This window comes from Panulirus ornatus, chromosome 56, assembly GCF_036320965.1.
Source record: "Panulirus ornatus isolate Po-2019 chromosome 56, ASM3632096v1, whole genome shotgun sequence".
NCBI classification, from domain to species: domain Eukaryota; kingdom Metazoa; phylum Arthropoda; class Malacostraca; order Decapoda; family Palinuridae; genus Panulirus; species Panulirus ornatus.
In genome coordinates this window covers 16,133,023-16,148,792 of record NC_092279.1, presented here as the reverse complement: position 1 = coordinate 16,148,792, position 15,770 = coordinate 16,133,023, and the positions used below count along the sequence as shown (strand labels likewise).

The 15,770-nt window shown below is 46.1% G+C and overlaps 1 protein-coding gene across 1 annotated transcript in view; it reads right to left on the bottom strand.

Moving 5' to 3' along the window:
- Positions 1-2: 2 nt before the first annotated feature.
- Positions 3-15,770, bottom strand: part of LOC139765939 (uncharacterized) — a 17,312-nt gene continuing 1,544 nt past the window's right edge. Inside the window, exons 2-7 of the mRNA XM_071693930.1 lie at positions 8,219-8,378; positions 6,491-6,667; positions 5,833-6,074; positions 2,746-2,991; positions 1,571-2,043; positions 3-1,277 (exon numbers count right to left, since the gene is read on the bottom strand). Of these exons, the coding sequence (XP_071550031.1) occupies positions 1,274-1,277; positions 1,571-2,043; positions 2,746-2,991; positions 5,833-6,074; positions 6,491-6,667; positions 8,219-8,378 (1,302 nt within the window). The 3' untranslated portion in view covers positions 3-1,273. The remainder of the gene's footprint in view (positions 1,278-1,570; positions 2,044-2,745; positions 2,992-5,832; positions 6,075-6,490; positions 6,668-8,218; positions 8,379-15,770) is intronic.

The following is a 15,770-nucleotide window of genomic DNA, read 5'->3' as shown; positions in this document are numbered from 1 at the left end:
TTTTATTCATCTGTTGATTTATGTCGTATGAAGTGCCACTTACCTGTGAAAAAGTGGCAGGAATAAGCAAAATGTGGTAACATCAGGTTGTTTTATGTGATAATAAGTTGTTTTTCACCTATATTTCAAAGGTAAGGACTTACCAGAGGGGTATATTACTGGCAATACCTGCCTGGGTATCAGGATGGTTAGTGTCGGGTGCATAGTGAGCCAGCACTTCATTGGTTTTCAGTTTGCACACCTTTGACCCAGGTAACTGTGTTTTCTTTCAGCTTCACCCACACCTGCACTGCTGGCATTGTCCTTAGAAATACAATCTCCTCTTGTCAGTGACATCTCTCAAGCAAAGTGACCTTGAGTGTTCAGTACACATCCTTCCCCTTGCAGCTCTCGAAACAACCATGGGACCTGTGGCAGCCTTAGGGGAGAGCAAACCGAGCAATTGCCTGGTGCCTACCCTTTAGGGCCCCTCCAGTTTTTGTGTTCTATTTATTATTTGATTTGATTTATGTTACGTTCAATATTGTATTAAAGTACTTTCATTGCAGTTTCATGGGCTGGGAAAAGTGAATTCATAATCGAAGATGTTCTGCTTTCTTACAGATCATTAAAATTAAGCCTCTACAAGGACCCCAATTGACTGTATGGTCTAGGACACCAACAGCTCTCAGGCCACCCCTGATGGGATCTCGGCAGTGTTTGTTCCCACCTACAGTAACTTCAACACAACTAGGGAACACAATAACCATAGGATTTTGAGACCGAACAATGATTCGCCTTCCTTGCAGCAGCATTGCAGGACTCCTGTCTTTCTGGGGTGGTGCTTCTGCCAGCACTGTAGGATGGCCCTGGTGTTGTGTGGTAGGTTTTTAAGGTGATGCCTCTGCTGTCTTGTGATGGTGCTTCAGCTGGTACTGTGGGGTGGTCCTAGGATGGTGCCACTGCCAGTATTGTATGGTAGTCTAGGGTGATGCTGCTGCTGGTACTGTAAGGTGGTCCTGAGGTGATGCTGCTGCTGGTACTGTAAGGTGTTCCTGGGTTGATGCTGGTACTGTAAGGTGATTTTGGGGTGAAGCTGTTGCTGCAAGGTGGTCCTTAGGTGGTGCTGCTGCCTGTACTGTAGGGTGTTACCTCTGCCGGTACTGTGGGGTAGTCTGAGGGTAGCTCTGCTAGCAATATAGTGTCTGGTAGCACTGTAGGGTGATCCTGTGATGGTGTGTCTGCTGATGGTGTATGCAACCCTGACCTCTGACCCTGTAGGAAGGAACATCACTTACCTGTGAAGGATGAAAAGGTTGGAAATGAACAGACCCTGGTTTGGGTGTCTGGTATATTGTGGAAAATATGGGGATCATATTTGTGTTTAAGGCAGTAAGTGTGTTTCACTATGCACTTACCACTGAACACAAGAAATGCATGTTTACAGTCATTCCTGCAGAACAAAGTATGTACATTACAGTAAAAATGCTAAACGTGTACATATTAACCAACTGAATTGGAGACATGAATACAATTTTTTACAACACATCCCTGCCTGAGGCAATGATAAAGATGACAATGCGGTGATTACCGAGCAGCTATGATGAAGGCAGCGGGGGCGAGTGCCGGGGCCAGGCTGGTGAAGGAGAGAGTTAACAGCATCACCTGCCATGCCCATCCAACCTCTACGGGCATCAGGTACAGTGTGAGGGATGCTATAGGAAGAGGTAGCCAAAACATTGCTTGGACAAGGGCCATTACGAAGGCAGGTCGGGCTCTACCAGCCTCCACACGAGTGCGTCCTGTGAGCCGTGCCCTGGCATCCCGCACACACACATCCCCTTCCACTTGCCCCAGACCTGAGGTCTGCAGTCGTAGTGTGGTATCCTCCAACAGCTCCATGCATTGCACTCCAACATGGGCCAGGGAGGGGCGTTGTGGCAACTCCTCCCTCGATGCACTGGGATGCATGCGCCATTCAATCACGGGTGGACTGGTCTCCATCTCTCCTGTCTGGCACCCCTGACTTCGATAGTTCAGGCCACTGCAGATAGCCTGGTGTGTCTGAAAGGTAACGTGATAATAGTTACTGGTGAAGAGATATAAGGATAATGTCAGAAAGATGAAATTTTAGTGAACTTAAGTAGAAATTTGGTGATTTTGCATCAAAAGATGTGGTTTCGAACAGTTTGGAAGTAAATATAAACGATAAAAAACTTGGTACTTGAGTAACTAGGGAAGATAGGGCAACCAGGAGGGAAAAGTGTTACTGTGAGGAGTGGAGGTAGAAAGAGAAGTCCAGAAGAGTACATGTGCAATTGTACATATGTTTTGCTAGAACCTGGACCATGAGGTCGGCTGACTGATGCATGGGGGTCATGACTGGTGCCTGATATCTGGATGAAAGTTGTCAAACACCTCTTTTGCAACATAACCAGTGGAGGAATGCACAGGAACAGATGGGGAAGAAGCAAATGTTTATCATCTTGTAAACCATGCTGTTTTAACGTCAATATTTCTTTGACCACACAAATACCGACTCCTCTCAATAGACAGCTGACACGAAAAACTTATACATTGTTGGTAATGTAATGAAGATATTTTGCATAACAGAAGATGGTGAGTGGATGTGGCTTTTCTTTGTTTCTGGCGCTACCTCGGTAACGCGAGAAACGGCGATTGGTTATGTAAAAATGTCTGGTTTTCATGCTATTAAATGTAGATTGTAAAAAGGTTAGTGCAGTAGCGTTCTGGAGGCTGTCCTACCCGGATGTGAGACTCGAGGGATCCTATATAAACACCTCCCAGAGTGAAGGTGTCTTCCTGGTCAGGGGCGTGTCCGGGCAGGGCAGGGGAAGGGCACCGTGATCCACCCATCTCTCCCCCTGACTGGGCCAGTACCATTTTCTGGGTGGTGTCGCTGGCGGTAGAAGGAATGTGTTTCCCCATGCTGGACGATGTACTGTGGACCAGCAGCGGGGCTGTCCATTGCCCTAGAGGACGTACCAAAGCCTGCAAAATAATTATGGTCATTATTAGATCCCTCTGCATGACAGACGATGAAGATATATTATGATACGTTTCCTAGTTATATATGTATTTATTATACTTTGTCGCTGTCTCCCGCATTAGTGAGGTAGCGCAAGGAAACAGACGAAAGAATGGTCCAACCTACCCACATACACATGTATATACATACACTTCCACACACGCACATATACATACCTATACATTTCAACGTATACACAGACATATACACATGTTCATAATTCATACTTGCTGTCTGGAATACCCCCTCTCGTTTTTTTATTTTTCAAAAGAAGGAACGCAGAAGAGAGCCAAGTGGGGATATTCTCTCTAAGGTTCAGTTCTCTGTTCTTAACGCTACCTCGCGTTAGAAACTCCAGTGCTTAGCTTAAGCCTAAATTCTTTAGTACAATCCAACTAGTTATTATCTCCTAAGACGTCTGGAGTGTTATAGGTTGAGGTCTCCTACCAACCCATATTTAAAAAGTATGTAGTATTGTTTGCGTATAAGTCAGAAATGTGATTGAAAGCGAGACCTTGAAATATGAAAAAAGAAAACTGAAGGAAAAAAAACTTGAGCCGTTACATGATAGTAAAGATGCGTACCCATAGGTTTAAAGGTAACGGGAAGGTCAGAGTATAGGAAAGAGCTTGTCTCTACCTCCCGTGGTAGCTCCACCTGGGAAGAAAATCCATAGCAAACTGACTAGTATCATTCTGTGGTTATCTCCAATCTTCACGACACACCAATATACCGAGAAGCTCTCAACGGATAGTTGAAGCCACCAGTAATGTTTTGTGATCAGTCGTGGACCAAGGTGTAACGTATGGTGACGTTGTGTGCCGAGGTCTGTGAACTTTTTTTTTGTAGATTTCTAAGTGTGTATAGTGTTCAGTGTAACCATGTTTATTAATGTGTGTACTGCCAATTGTGTACAGCATTGTTTGTGTTCATCGTGCCAATCTGTAAGAGCTGGCTTGAGAGAGGAAGCTAGGGCATCACGGTCCACTGTTCACAAAGTGTGAGCTCATGTCCCGTGAAAAACCCTCGCAGTTCGGCGGGAGCAATTTTGTCAGCCTTTCACGGGAGGGTGTTCCATGATCAGTGCGCCCTCCACTCTTCATAATGGAGGACGTCAAGAAAAGAGTCATCTATGTGTACTTGCTGAAAAAAGTTATGAAGAATAGATGTCGTTAAGGTGGATTCATCCACTAAACAGCAGATTACCGGGAGGTGCATTTTACACATGCAGAACTAAAAGCTGATGAAGTCAATATCTTCTCTTAACTTCGTATGACATATCCTACTTTTGAAGAACATTTGTTTAAAAGTGAAAGATTAACTAATGCTACAAGATGGAAACATAATACCCTCCATCCCTCCTGATGAAGCTTTGGCAATAATTGTAAGGTAAGTGTTTAGTCGGGTAAAAAAAAACTAGTGTCTTTTATAAAAAAAAAAAAAAATTGAATCTTCAACCGATTTAGACGAAACCATTTATCAATATTTATAACGTAAAAAATATTTTGTTTTCGTACAAATTTGTGTACTATTCATAAGTAAACATACATGCTCAACTGCTTTTGAAGTAACGGAGAATGTATTTATAAATGAAAAAAAATCAGACGAAAAATTGATTTTAAATGTAGAGTATTTTTGATATATTTACTGAGCGTATATTAAGGTTGACGGTCCAAAGTGTTGTGTATGTTACTGTAGGAAAGTGATGGTGTGAGAACATCAGTGGATTATGTTAAATGGATGTATATATACTTGGAAATCATGACTGGATTCAGTAGGTTCCTATTGCGTTGTTTTGATTTTCTGTAATGCAATTATGACCCGCACTCTGAAATCGATTTTCTGTTGTTCATTTAGAGACCGTACTGATGGCAACATGGACATGAAAAATGATCTTTATCCATTTCTTCAGTATTACTTTCCATAAATTGTAGTATCCTCTACTCGAGTGAACCTCTTTCCTTTTGTTGGTAGGTTTAGAACGTACTGCTGAGTATGCTGTAGCCAGTGTATCTTCATTCACTTGCACCGTTTCTTGGAGCGAGAATAAGCTCTTTCTTGCTCCCCTATTTACTATGACCTTTCTTAAAAATGGAAATTGGTCAGCGAAGACGTAGCGACGGGATTTCACCGCTTGGCCCCCAATTTCGTTTTATTTCAGTCCTTCGTATCCGAGTCCCGTATACTTACCCAGCGGGCTTAGATTTCTATACCTGAAATAAAAGCATCCAAATTATTGTAAGTGTTAGACCAAATTATTAGAATCAGACATCAAGGACTTTGCCAGGAATTAGACCATAAAATTTGACGTAAGTTTGAAGCTGAATGAATTATCGAGCAAATTAAACGTTCATGAAACCTTTACTGCGTACTATACCCCTTCTAGAGATGAACCATAACTGACCCATCTGACATAAACCCGCTCCTCTGAAATGCTCCGTCGGTATATGAACGTTTTGAGCTACGCTCGGCGTGTCATGACCCGTCGCGTGCTAGCGGTACAGACGTGTTGCATCCGCCCTTAGCTACAGGAAATCTTCCCACTCGCGTCCGTGTGAAAGAGCCCAGTTTTAAAGTTCTCTCAGTACCGCGTTTTTTTTTCACGACGTAAATTAACGGATTGGCAGTCGAGTGAACGAGTCCCAACCTTATCTATTAATGTGTGTACTGGCGATTGTGCACAGCCTTGTATGTGTCTATCTATTCCTATGAGAACTGACCTGCGAGAGGTAACTAATAGAAGCTGACTCGTCATAACTAACCTCTGAGAGGTGACTTGCGACCCCTGACCTATCGTGGCTAACCTGTAAGCGGTCTTGTGGCTTGGGCGTCAAAGTCCACCAGCCGCGGCTGACGCAGGAGGGGCAGAAGGCGCCGGAGCTGCGGGAAACCGTTACCAGCTCGACCTCACCGTGACAGGGACACTGCGACCGCCCACATGATCCCACGCCCACGTCCGACGCCTTTCTGTCTGCCTCGTCATTGTTGCCCGCGAGGATGCAGCCCTGGCGCCTGGCAACCACAATGGTCCGCACCCACAGGTACCCTGCAGAAGGAAGGCACAGTGGTTATAAGTGAAGTATCGGTATGCTAATGTCTTTGATAAACACTGGATACTAAACCACACAGTGAGGGGTGACGGTTGCACCACCAATGAACTTTTTATTTCCTTAAGGGCAGCTGGCAGAACACGCACTGACGCTAGTTTAGTTAGGTCACTCACTGAGGACAACTTGGTCAAGTCACTCACCAGAAAATGCATCTTGGTTGAGTCGCTTGCTAATGGCAGTGTATGTAGGCGTATGCAGGCCACTAAACCACAGGTAACATATCCTAGCCACTTACCTCAGGTAACATATCCTGGCCACTTACCACAGATGGCGTATCCTAGCCACTTACAATACGTAATTTATGTCCTGGCCACTTATCATAAGTAACGGGTGATGCATCTTGGCCACTTACCGAGGATACAGTATCCCAGCAGGCCTCCAGGGGTCACCACGAACACCAAGGCCTTCAGGAAGTCGAGGTCTGGGTGATGGGCGTCGATGGCGGGAGCGCACGCGAGCTTGAGGACGGAGTGTGGAAGACCCCCAGCCACCAGGACGGCAACCACTCCCCCACACACCCACGACAACCCTGCACACACCCACACCTGCTGAAACGGTCTACTAGGCAGAGGACGTCACCTACTGAGCACAGATCGTCAGACATTCAGCAGGGAACGTCAGCCATTCAGCAAGGAACGTCAGCCATTCAGCAGGGAACGTCAGCCATTCAGCAGGGAACATCACACACTGAGCACAAGAATGTCAGCCATTCAACGGGGAGTGTCAGCCACTCATTGTAGAACGTCAGCTACTCATGGTAGATCCGCCATGAGGCTAACCCCACATGGAGGACATGTCAATATTATAAATCAACTTAAAATGATAATCATGTCAGCACCACTACCTAGGTTATACATCCGTCTGCGTTTGAGTAAGAGATCACAGCGAAACTGGCTGCTTGGGCGATAGAACACAGTGTAATTGGCTACCTGGTTGACAGAATACAGTATTACTGGCTGCATGGGAGACAGAACACACGAATTGGCTGCCTGGGCAATAGAACACAGTGTAACTGGCTACCTGGACAATAGAGTACAGTGTTACAGACTTTCTGGGTAATACAAGGAATAGAGTGAAATGGAACGATGTGGTATACTGGGGTCGATGTGCTGTCAACATAATAGAACACAGTGTTACTGGCTGCCTGGTCCCATTCTTAAGATGGTGGAAACTGTTAATGAACTCGTTCCCTTAAACCCATCATGATTCCGTGAACATCAGGGAAGTCACTGGGTCCCCCACGGGAGGCCCTGGGGCCCACATGGTGTCGGGGCTGGTAAGGGTAGGCCAGAGTGACCATACACCATATTGGTCGTGTCTCGCCAAAATCAAGGGAAATTGGCGGGCAAAAGGGGAGCAGCCACTGAGTGAAGTCCCGCGCCTACCATCTCCCTCCGTCGTGTGAGTCTCCCATCGCTGCTCCCAGAGGGTGGAATAAAAAGAAACAGTCCACAAACCAAGAGACAAAATGATACACACAGGACGAATGTCAAAAAAGAAAATATTTTGTTTTAGACTGTGCGGAGGGACGTGGTGCAGTGTGTGGAGGGATATGGTGCAGTGTGGAGAGATGTGGTACAGGGTAGAGGGACGTGGTACAGCATGTGGAGGAACGTGGTACAGCATGTGGAGGAACGTGGTACGGTGTAGAGGGACGTGGTACAGCATGTGGAGGAACGTGATACAGCATGTGAAGGAACGTGGTACAGTGTAGAGGGACGTGGTACAGTGTAGAGGGACGTGGCACAGTGTAGAGGGACGTGGTACAGTATGTGGAGGAACGTGGTACAGTGTAGAGGGACGTCGTACAGCATGTGGAGGAACGTGGTACATTGTAGAGGGACGTGGTACAGCATGTGGAGGAACGTGGTACAGTGTAGAGGGACATGGTACAGCATGTGGAGGAACGTGGTACAGTGTAGAGGGACGTGGTACAGCATGTGGAGGAACGTGGTACAGTGTAGAGGGACGTGGTACAGCATGTGGAGGAACGTGGTACAGTGTAGAGGGACGTGGTACAGTATGTGGAGGAACGTGGTACAGTGTAGAGGGACGTGGTACAGTATGTGGAGGGACCTACCGGCCAGGAGGAGGGCCAGGCGGGTGGCCAGGGGGTCAGCCATGGGTCTGGTGACGGCCCTGTACCGCTCGTAGCTGATGCTTACCACGCCCACCACCTGCACCGCCCACGCCCACGTCCATGCCAGCCATCCCACGCTGCACGCCCAACTCTCTATCTCCTGTCAATAAAAGGTATAAAGTATAAGAAACCTGCATGACTTTACAGCGTATAAATACAGCAGTTCTGTAATCTAGAAGTACGTGCACCTGTACACGAGGGTAAGCCAATGGTTGGTCGTACGTAAGCGTTCTGTTGATTGGCTGAGGGCGTAATCAGTGAGGGGGTGAGGGGCAGGTTGTTCCTTTGACAAGCTTCATGTGATTGGTTGAAGATAAATTTCAACGTTTCTACTGTAGTTTGATGCTGGTAAGGTGATTCTTGACCCTCCCTTTCCCAAAGAGAAACGTCCCCAAGTCGCATACGAGCAACCACCGAGAGATCAGCCTAAGAAGGTAACACAGTACTTCCAAGATGCAGTAACGACACCAAGTGTCCACACCCTATGGCACGTGACCAGACATCGACATCTAAATCAGTGGTTGAGAATATGCGCTTCATCTCTTCACCAGCCAATCGGATTAACAGCGCTACCTGTGCGTCCGCCTCTACACCATAACACAATACCCTAGTGGGTGCATAGCCAAACACTCACACCACACAGGTCTTAAGATATGGAATTCAAGTGCATAGCATGATGATGGGAATATATATATATATTTTTTTTTTTTTTTTTTTTTTTTTTTTATACTTTGTCGCTGTCTCCCGCGTTTGCGAGGTAGCGCAAGGAAACAGACGAAAGAAATGGCCCAACCCCCCCCCCATACACATGTATATACACACGTCCACACACGCAAATATACATACCTACACAGCTTTCCATGGTTTACCCCAGACGCTTCACATGCCTTGCTTCAATCCACTGACAGCACGTCAACCCCTGTATACCACATGACTCCAATTCACTCTATTTCTTGCCCTCCTTTCACCCTCCTGCATGTTCAGGCCCCGATCACACAAAATCTTTTTCACTCCATCTTTCCACCTCCAATTTGGTCTCCCTCTTCTCCTCGTTCCCTCCACCTCCGACACATATATCCTCTTGGTCAATCTCTCCTCACTCATTCTCTCCATGTGCCCAAACCATTTCAAAACACCCTCTTCTGCTCTCTCAACCACGCTCTTTTTATTTCCACACATCTCTCTCACCCTTACGTTACTTACTCGATCAAACCACCTCACACCACACATTGTCCTCAAACATCTCATTTCCAGCACATCCATCCTCCTGCGCACATCTCTATCCATAGCCCACGCCTCGCAGCCATACAACATTGTTGGAACCACTATTCCCTCAAACATACCCATTTTTGCTTTCCGAGATAATGTTCTCGACTTCCACACATTTTTCAAGGCTCCCAAAATTTTCGCCCCCTCCCCCACCCTATGATCCACTTCCGCTTCCATGGTTCCATCCGCTGACAGATCCACTCCCAGATATCTAAAACACTTCACTTCCTCCAGTTTTTCTCCATTCAAACTCACCTCCCAATTGACTTGACCCTCACCCCTACTGTACCTAATAACCTTGCTCTTATTCACATTTACTCTCAACTTTCTTCTTCCACACACTTTACCAAACTCAGTCACCAGCTTCTGCAGTTTCTCACATGAATCAGCCACCAGCGCTGTATCATCAGCGAACAACAACTGACTCACTTCCCAAGCTCTCTCATCCCCAACAGACTTCATACTTGCCCCTCTTTCCAGGACTCTTGCATTTACCTCCCTTACAACCCCATCCATAAACAAATTAAACAACCATGGAGACATCACACACCCCTGCCGCAAACCTACATTCACTGAGAACCAATCACTTTCCTCTCTTCCTACACGTACACATGCCTTACATCCTCGATAAAAACTTTTCACTGCTTCTAACAACTTGCCTCCCACACCATATATTCTTAATACCTTCCACAGAGCATCTCTATCAACTCTATCATATGCCTTCTCCAGATCCATAAATGCTACATACAAATCCATTTGCTTTTCTAAGTATTTCTCACATACATTCTTCAAACCAAACACCTGATCCACACATCCTCTACCACTTCTGAAACCGCACTGCTCTTCCCCAATCTGATGCTCTGTACATGCCTTCACCCTCTCAATCAATACCCTCCCATATAATTTACCAGGAATACTCAACAAACTTATACCTCTGTAATTTGAGCACTCACTCTTATCCCCTTTGCCTTTGTACAATGGCACTATGCACGCATTCCGCCAATCCTCAGGCACCTCACCATGAGTCATACATACATTAAATAACCTTACCAACCAGTCAACAATACAGTCACCCCCTTTCTTAATAAATTCCACTGCAATACCATCCAAACCTGCTGCCTTGCCGGCTTTCATCTTCCGCAAAGCTTTTACTACCTCTTCTCTGTTTACCAAATCATTTTCCCTAACCCTCTCACTTTGCACACCACCTCGACCAAAACACCCTATATCTGCCACTCTGTCATCAGACACATTCAACAAACCTTCAAAATACTCATTCCATCTCCTTCTCACATCACCGCTACTTGTTATCACCTCCCCATTTACGCCCTTCACTGAAGTTCCCATTTGCTCCCTTGTCTTACGCACCCTATTTACCTCCTTCCAGAACATCTTTTTATTCTCCCTAAAATTTAATGATATTCTCTCACCCCAACTCTCATTTGCCCTTTTTTTCACCTCTTGCACCTTTCTCTTGACCTCCTGTCTCTTTCTTTTATACTTCTCCCACTCAATTGCATTTTTTCCCTGCAAAAATCGTCCAAATGCCTCTCTCTTCTCTTTCACTAATACTCTTACTTCTTCATCCCACCACTCACTACCCTTTCTAAACAGCCCACCTCCCACTCTTCTCATGCCACAAGCATCTTTTGCGCAATCCATCACTGATTCCCTAAATACATCCCATATATATATATATATATTAGTACAGACATGTACACTTCCTTTCTCACATACCAAGCAAGTGAAGGTAATATACACCATATCTCAATATTACCACTGAAATATTAACGAATGGGTATCCATGGGCTTGTGTGACTCCCACCCCGTCATCATACACACACAAACGGTCGGGTCGCTTCATCGCAAACATTAAAGGGGAGTCGAACTAAGGGATGAGGCAAGGAATCGGGAGGCACAGCCCCACAGGCGGCTCACCCGCCCCTATCTGATCCATTGAGCGACACTCCACCCCTCACGCCAACTTAGCCTCCATTCATCTCAGACCCGCCGCCTTTGTCACTGCCAGCTACTGCCCTTATTTCAGAAAATGAAAGTCGTGGCCGAGGACCGGGTCGATGGGTGTCCGCCCCACGGCAGCCATAAACACGGACATGTACTACTGGATCGTGTTTACCGGAGTTAATGATTTATGATGAAAACAAAATCACCACAAGCCTAGTCGTAACGGTGGATGGTGTTGGCGAGGGAATGCTCCGGGTTGAATGCTTCCAAGGGAGACACCCCCTGAGAACCATGCTCCCGGTCGTATGCTTCAGGCAACAGCATCGGTAGAATCTTCATACTTAATCGTCCACGGAAATGCTCCGAATGGATGCTCGAAGTGGAATCCACGAGAGATGCGATGCGCTGAATGGAATGCAATGCCTCTCTCATAAACCATGAACAAAGTGATGCACCCCCAGCTTCTAGAGTGTGTTTTTGAATCGGAAACTCTGCCTGGAGACAGATGTCATCTCCTGGCTGACTGACAACATCCTTTGCACGATTCGCACACTGTCTTACCATCAGGCGTACCCAGAACAACCTGCTAATTATCTCTCCGTCAGAAGTGCTTAGGAGAAACTGCTCACTTCCTATCTGTCAAACGTATCTTGAACAAGCTGCTAATTACCGATCTATCAGACGTGCCAGGACAACCTGCTAATTATTTACCAGACGTACCCGGAACAACCTGCCAATCATTTGCCTCTGAGAAGTTCCTTAAACAAAATCTGTGACTGGCCACCTCTCAGGTGTAGCACCCCGAGCAACATGCTCAACTGCCACCTAGCAGACACAACACAGAAGTGTGTATGAACCATGTGTCGGACCCACAGTAGAAAGTACCTACCCTCATGGCCTCAGGTGGACACGGTGACGACCATCAACAGAGAAAGAGGACCCACCAATCACCACCACTCTGAGACGAAGGTAATGTCTTAAATTCTGGCAAATGTTAACGAAGCAGCTCCGCGGCTGGACAGTATCAGTGAAAACATTTCAAAGAGGACGGAAATCTATTGTCTGTTGAGGATGATAATACAACCACTGACCTGACTAGTAAGGTTCAGGTTAAAGGCTAGGCCATCATAACCTTACCCAAGGGTCGTATTTTGGATCGCCGAAGGCTTATACCTGCAGAACACTCGTGTAAGTACTTCCCATACGACGGTCCAGCTGCCCTCCAAGACAGACGTCAGCTGCACAGGACGTGATGAAAAATAACCTCAATCCCAGCCACAGCTCTGGGACCCTAGAAGGAAAAAGATGGTAGGGGGTCATGAGGATGAAACCTTCGAATGGTCTTAGATTTTGAGCATCGAGGAGGTAAACATTAGAATCGACTCATGGTGCCGGTGCCTTTAACATGTTCCTGTGGGAGGGAACTTGGCGCACCACAGACAGTTGCTCCCATGTCATATCTTGTGCACAGGTGTTCCAGACCATTTCCCCAACAGGGATATTTTTTGCGGGAAAGGGGATTTCATATACATGCGAAACTCACGGAGATAAGAAGTGGTGAAGAATGCACTGCCTCTCGTATGAAAAATCATTCTAGACCCGTAAATTCATGTCGTCCAAGTACAGTGAAAGATTTCCTCTGGTGTCTCGCCCGAGATTCAGCCAGACTAACATAGGCCAACGAAGATAAACGGCTGTATGTGTTGAGTGCTTTCGTACCATTAGGAAAACCACGACTCTCAGGAGAAAAGGCTCGCGTCACTTCTACTCCTGCGTGAGCGCTCGATACCTCGTACATCAACGTTCCCATTGTACCCCACAACATGCAGGTGTACTCGACGCTCGTTTTCCCCAGAGATTATGGTAAATACTCGTTTAGTCTCCAGACCCATGAGACTCGTAGGATATTCGTCAGTGGGTTAGTGGCCACAACGTTCCCCGAAAACCCTCGGGAGTCTTCTACGACAGTCAGTCTGCACCAATGCCTGGAGACGAAGACGACCCGTGTGCTGCATGCCCCCAGCCACCTTGCAGTTCATTCCCAAGCTGTGCGTCGCACAAGAACAGTCATAAAGTACCATCAACTGAGCCACGCTGACATAACTAAAGTCAAGAACTAGCGTCGCCTTCCCTCGATAAACACAAGCTATGCGTTATCATGAGCAAGATAACATCTTGGGTGTTAGAAGTTATGTCTTCTTTTCAGAGGTGTCCAGTGGCTCGGTCGTGAGGTCTGTACCGCATCATCAGAACTACGGCTAAATATAGTGGCGTGTACAAGTTTTGGACCTTATCTGGGCAGAGTCGTTATCTGTGTACAGGGGTGAAGTAAGTATACAAGACCCTCTTACCCCAGTGGACGCTGGCGTCACGCAAACTTTCCCAGCTGTCAGTTATTACACCAGTGAAACCTTTCAATGTTATCGTAAGCTTGCAGCTAGATCTTTAGTCTCCGAGCAAAGCCTATAAACGAAATGACAACCTATTGCTAAAAACACAAGAGCATTACCTATCGAACGCGCGCGCCGGCTTGTCAAAGGGCATCATTTAATCAAAGCATATCAGATGATCAACACTCACCTGGTCAGGGGCCGTAGAACCCTCTGTTGTTGACGTTCCTCTTAGGATCAACCACTCACTCCAACACCTTCAGCCAAAGCTGACAGTTATTTAGCATATCCATGGTGGCGTGATTCCCGAGAGTCTGTTTTCAGTGCGTTCTAGCAGCTAAAATAAACTGCAGGTTAATAGCTATAGCTTGCCAGATGGTTTGTCTTTGTAGTTAACGAAACTTCATTTCAGCATTCTGGCTACAGATCTGAGGTGTTACAGATCTGTTCATGAAGCACATGCGTGTCAAGTCGATGCGAATAACCGGAGGTTGAGTCATGCTTCAGCGTATAACAGCTTTTACATAATGACGAAAAGGGATACACACGTTCAAGAAAATGACTCGTGGGCTCTCTCTCTCTCTCTCTCTCTCTCTCTCTCTCTCTCTCTCTCTCTCTCTCTCTCTCTCTCTCTCTCTCTCTCTCTCTAGCCTCAGCAATACATTATAGTAACTCCTCCTTAAGGGAAATCACTAATTAAAGTCCTCTCAACTGTGTTACTCTGAGAGGCAATCAATGTTACGAGCTGGTAGCTAAACGGTGAAATCCTATCCACCTCGCGAAGGTGTCGGCGTACTATATGTTTATTTCTCCGAAGAGACACAGTTCGTCCACTTGTCATCAGTGTGTCGTGGCAAGACCAAGACCTTACATGTGACTGTCATAGGGTCGTCCTTCTCCCTTGTACCTCAACGCACATGAGCCAAGATTGTTTGTTGAGGTCACTGACAGACCACTTGTGTCATTTTGTTACCGTGGGCGTTTACTGTCATGGCTCACTGCTCTATACATCTGCGTGACAAGAGGTCAGCATCAAAAAATTAGATGGTGTTCGACCTCTTTACTACGACGGTACGAGCACTGGCTATAATGGCCTGGCCATTTCTTAAGGAGTGTCAGTCACTCGTTCAAGTATATCTATGTAGTATCGAGTGATCAGTCAATACCACTGGTCTCGTTACCATTCTGCGTTTATAGATATCAAAAATAAAGGCCAACTGGAAGTTTGGTGTGTAAAAGATTAAGAGATTTCGAAGGACGTATGTATGTGCATGTGTGTGGTTGTAATTACCCATTTGTACTGTACTGGGAGGGAGTCTCACACTCGTGGGGCCCCATCTCTTGAACACTTTCTACTGTCATACAACTTTTTAAACTCACATTTGCCATGTAACTGTGAACAGTACATTCCATTCATCCGCCACTCTCATACTATAAAAGTACGTTTGTACAACTTTTTCTTCAATCTTGCATAACTTCATGTTATGTTCTCTGGTTGTTCTATCCCTACATCTTTTGAAAGAACTGATTCATTGTCTGTTATCAATGTGATTTTATCAGGTAAGCCCTCACTCCTCTCTCATCTATAGTGGGCAAATTCAAGGCTTCTGGCCTTTCCTGTAACTCGGCTCTCTTAATTCTGGTGCCATCTTTATTATCCCCTCTGAATCTTCTCTATCAACTCTTCGTGCAACAGAACATGTACTCTCTCTCTCTCTCTCTCTCTCTCTCTCTCTCTCTCTCTCTCTCTCTCTCTCTCTCTCTCTCTCTCTCATGCTAAATCTCGTCGGAAGAACTAGCATGTAGGTAGTCGCTACTCTGCCGCCCTGACCCTTCATTTGGACGGCCATTTACAAGTTGATAATTGG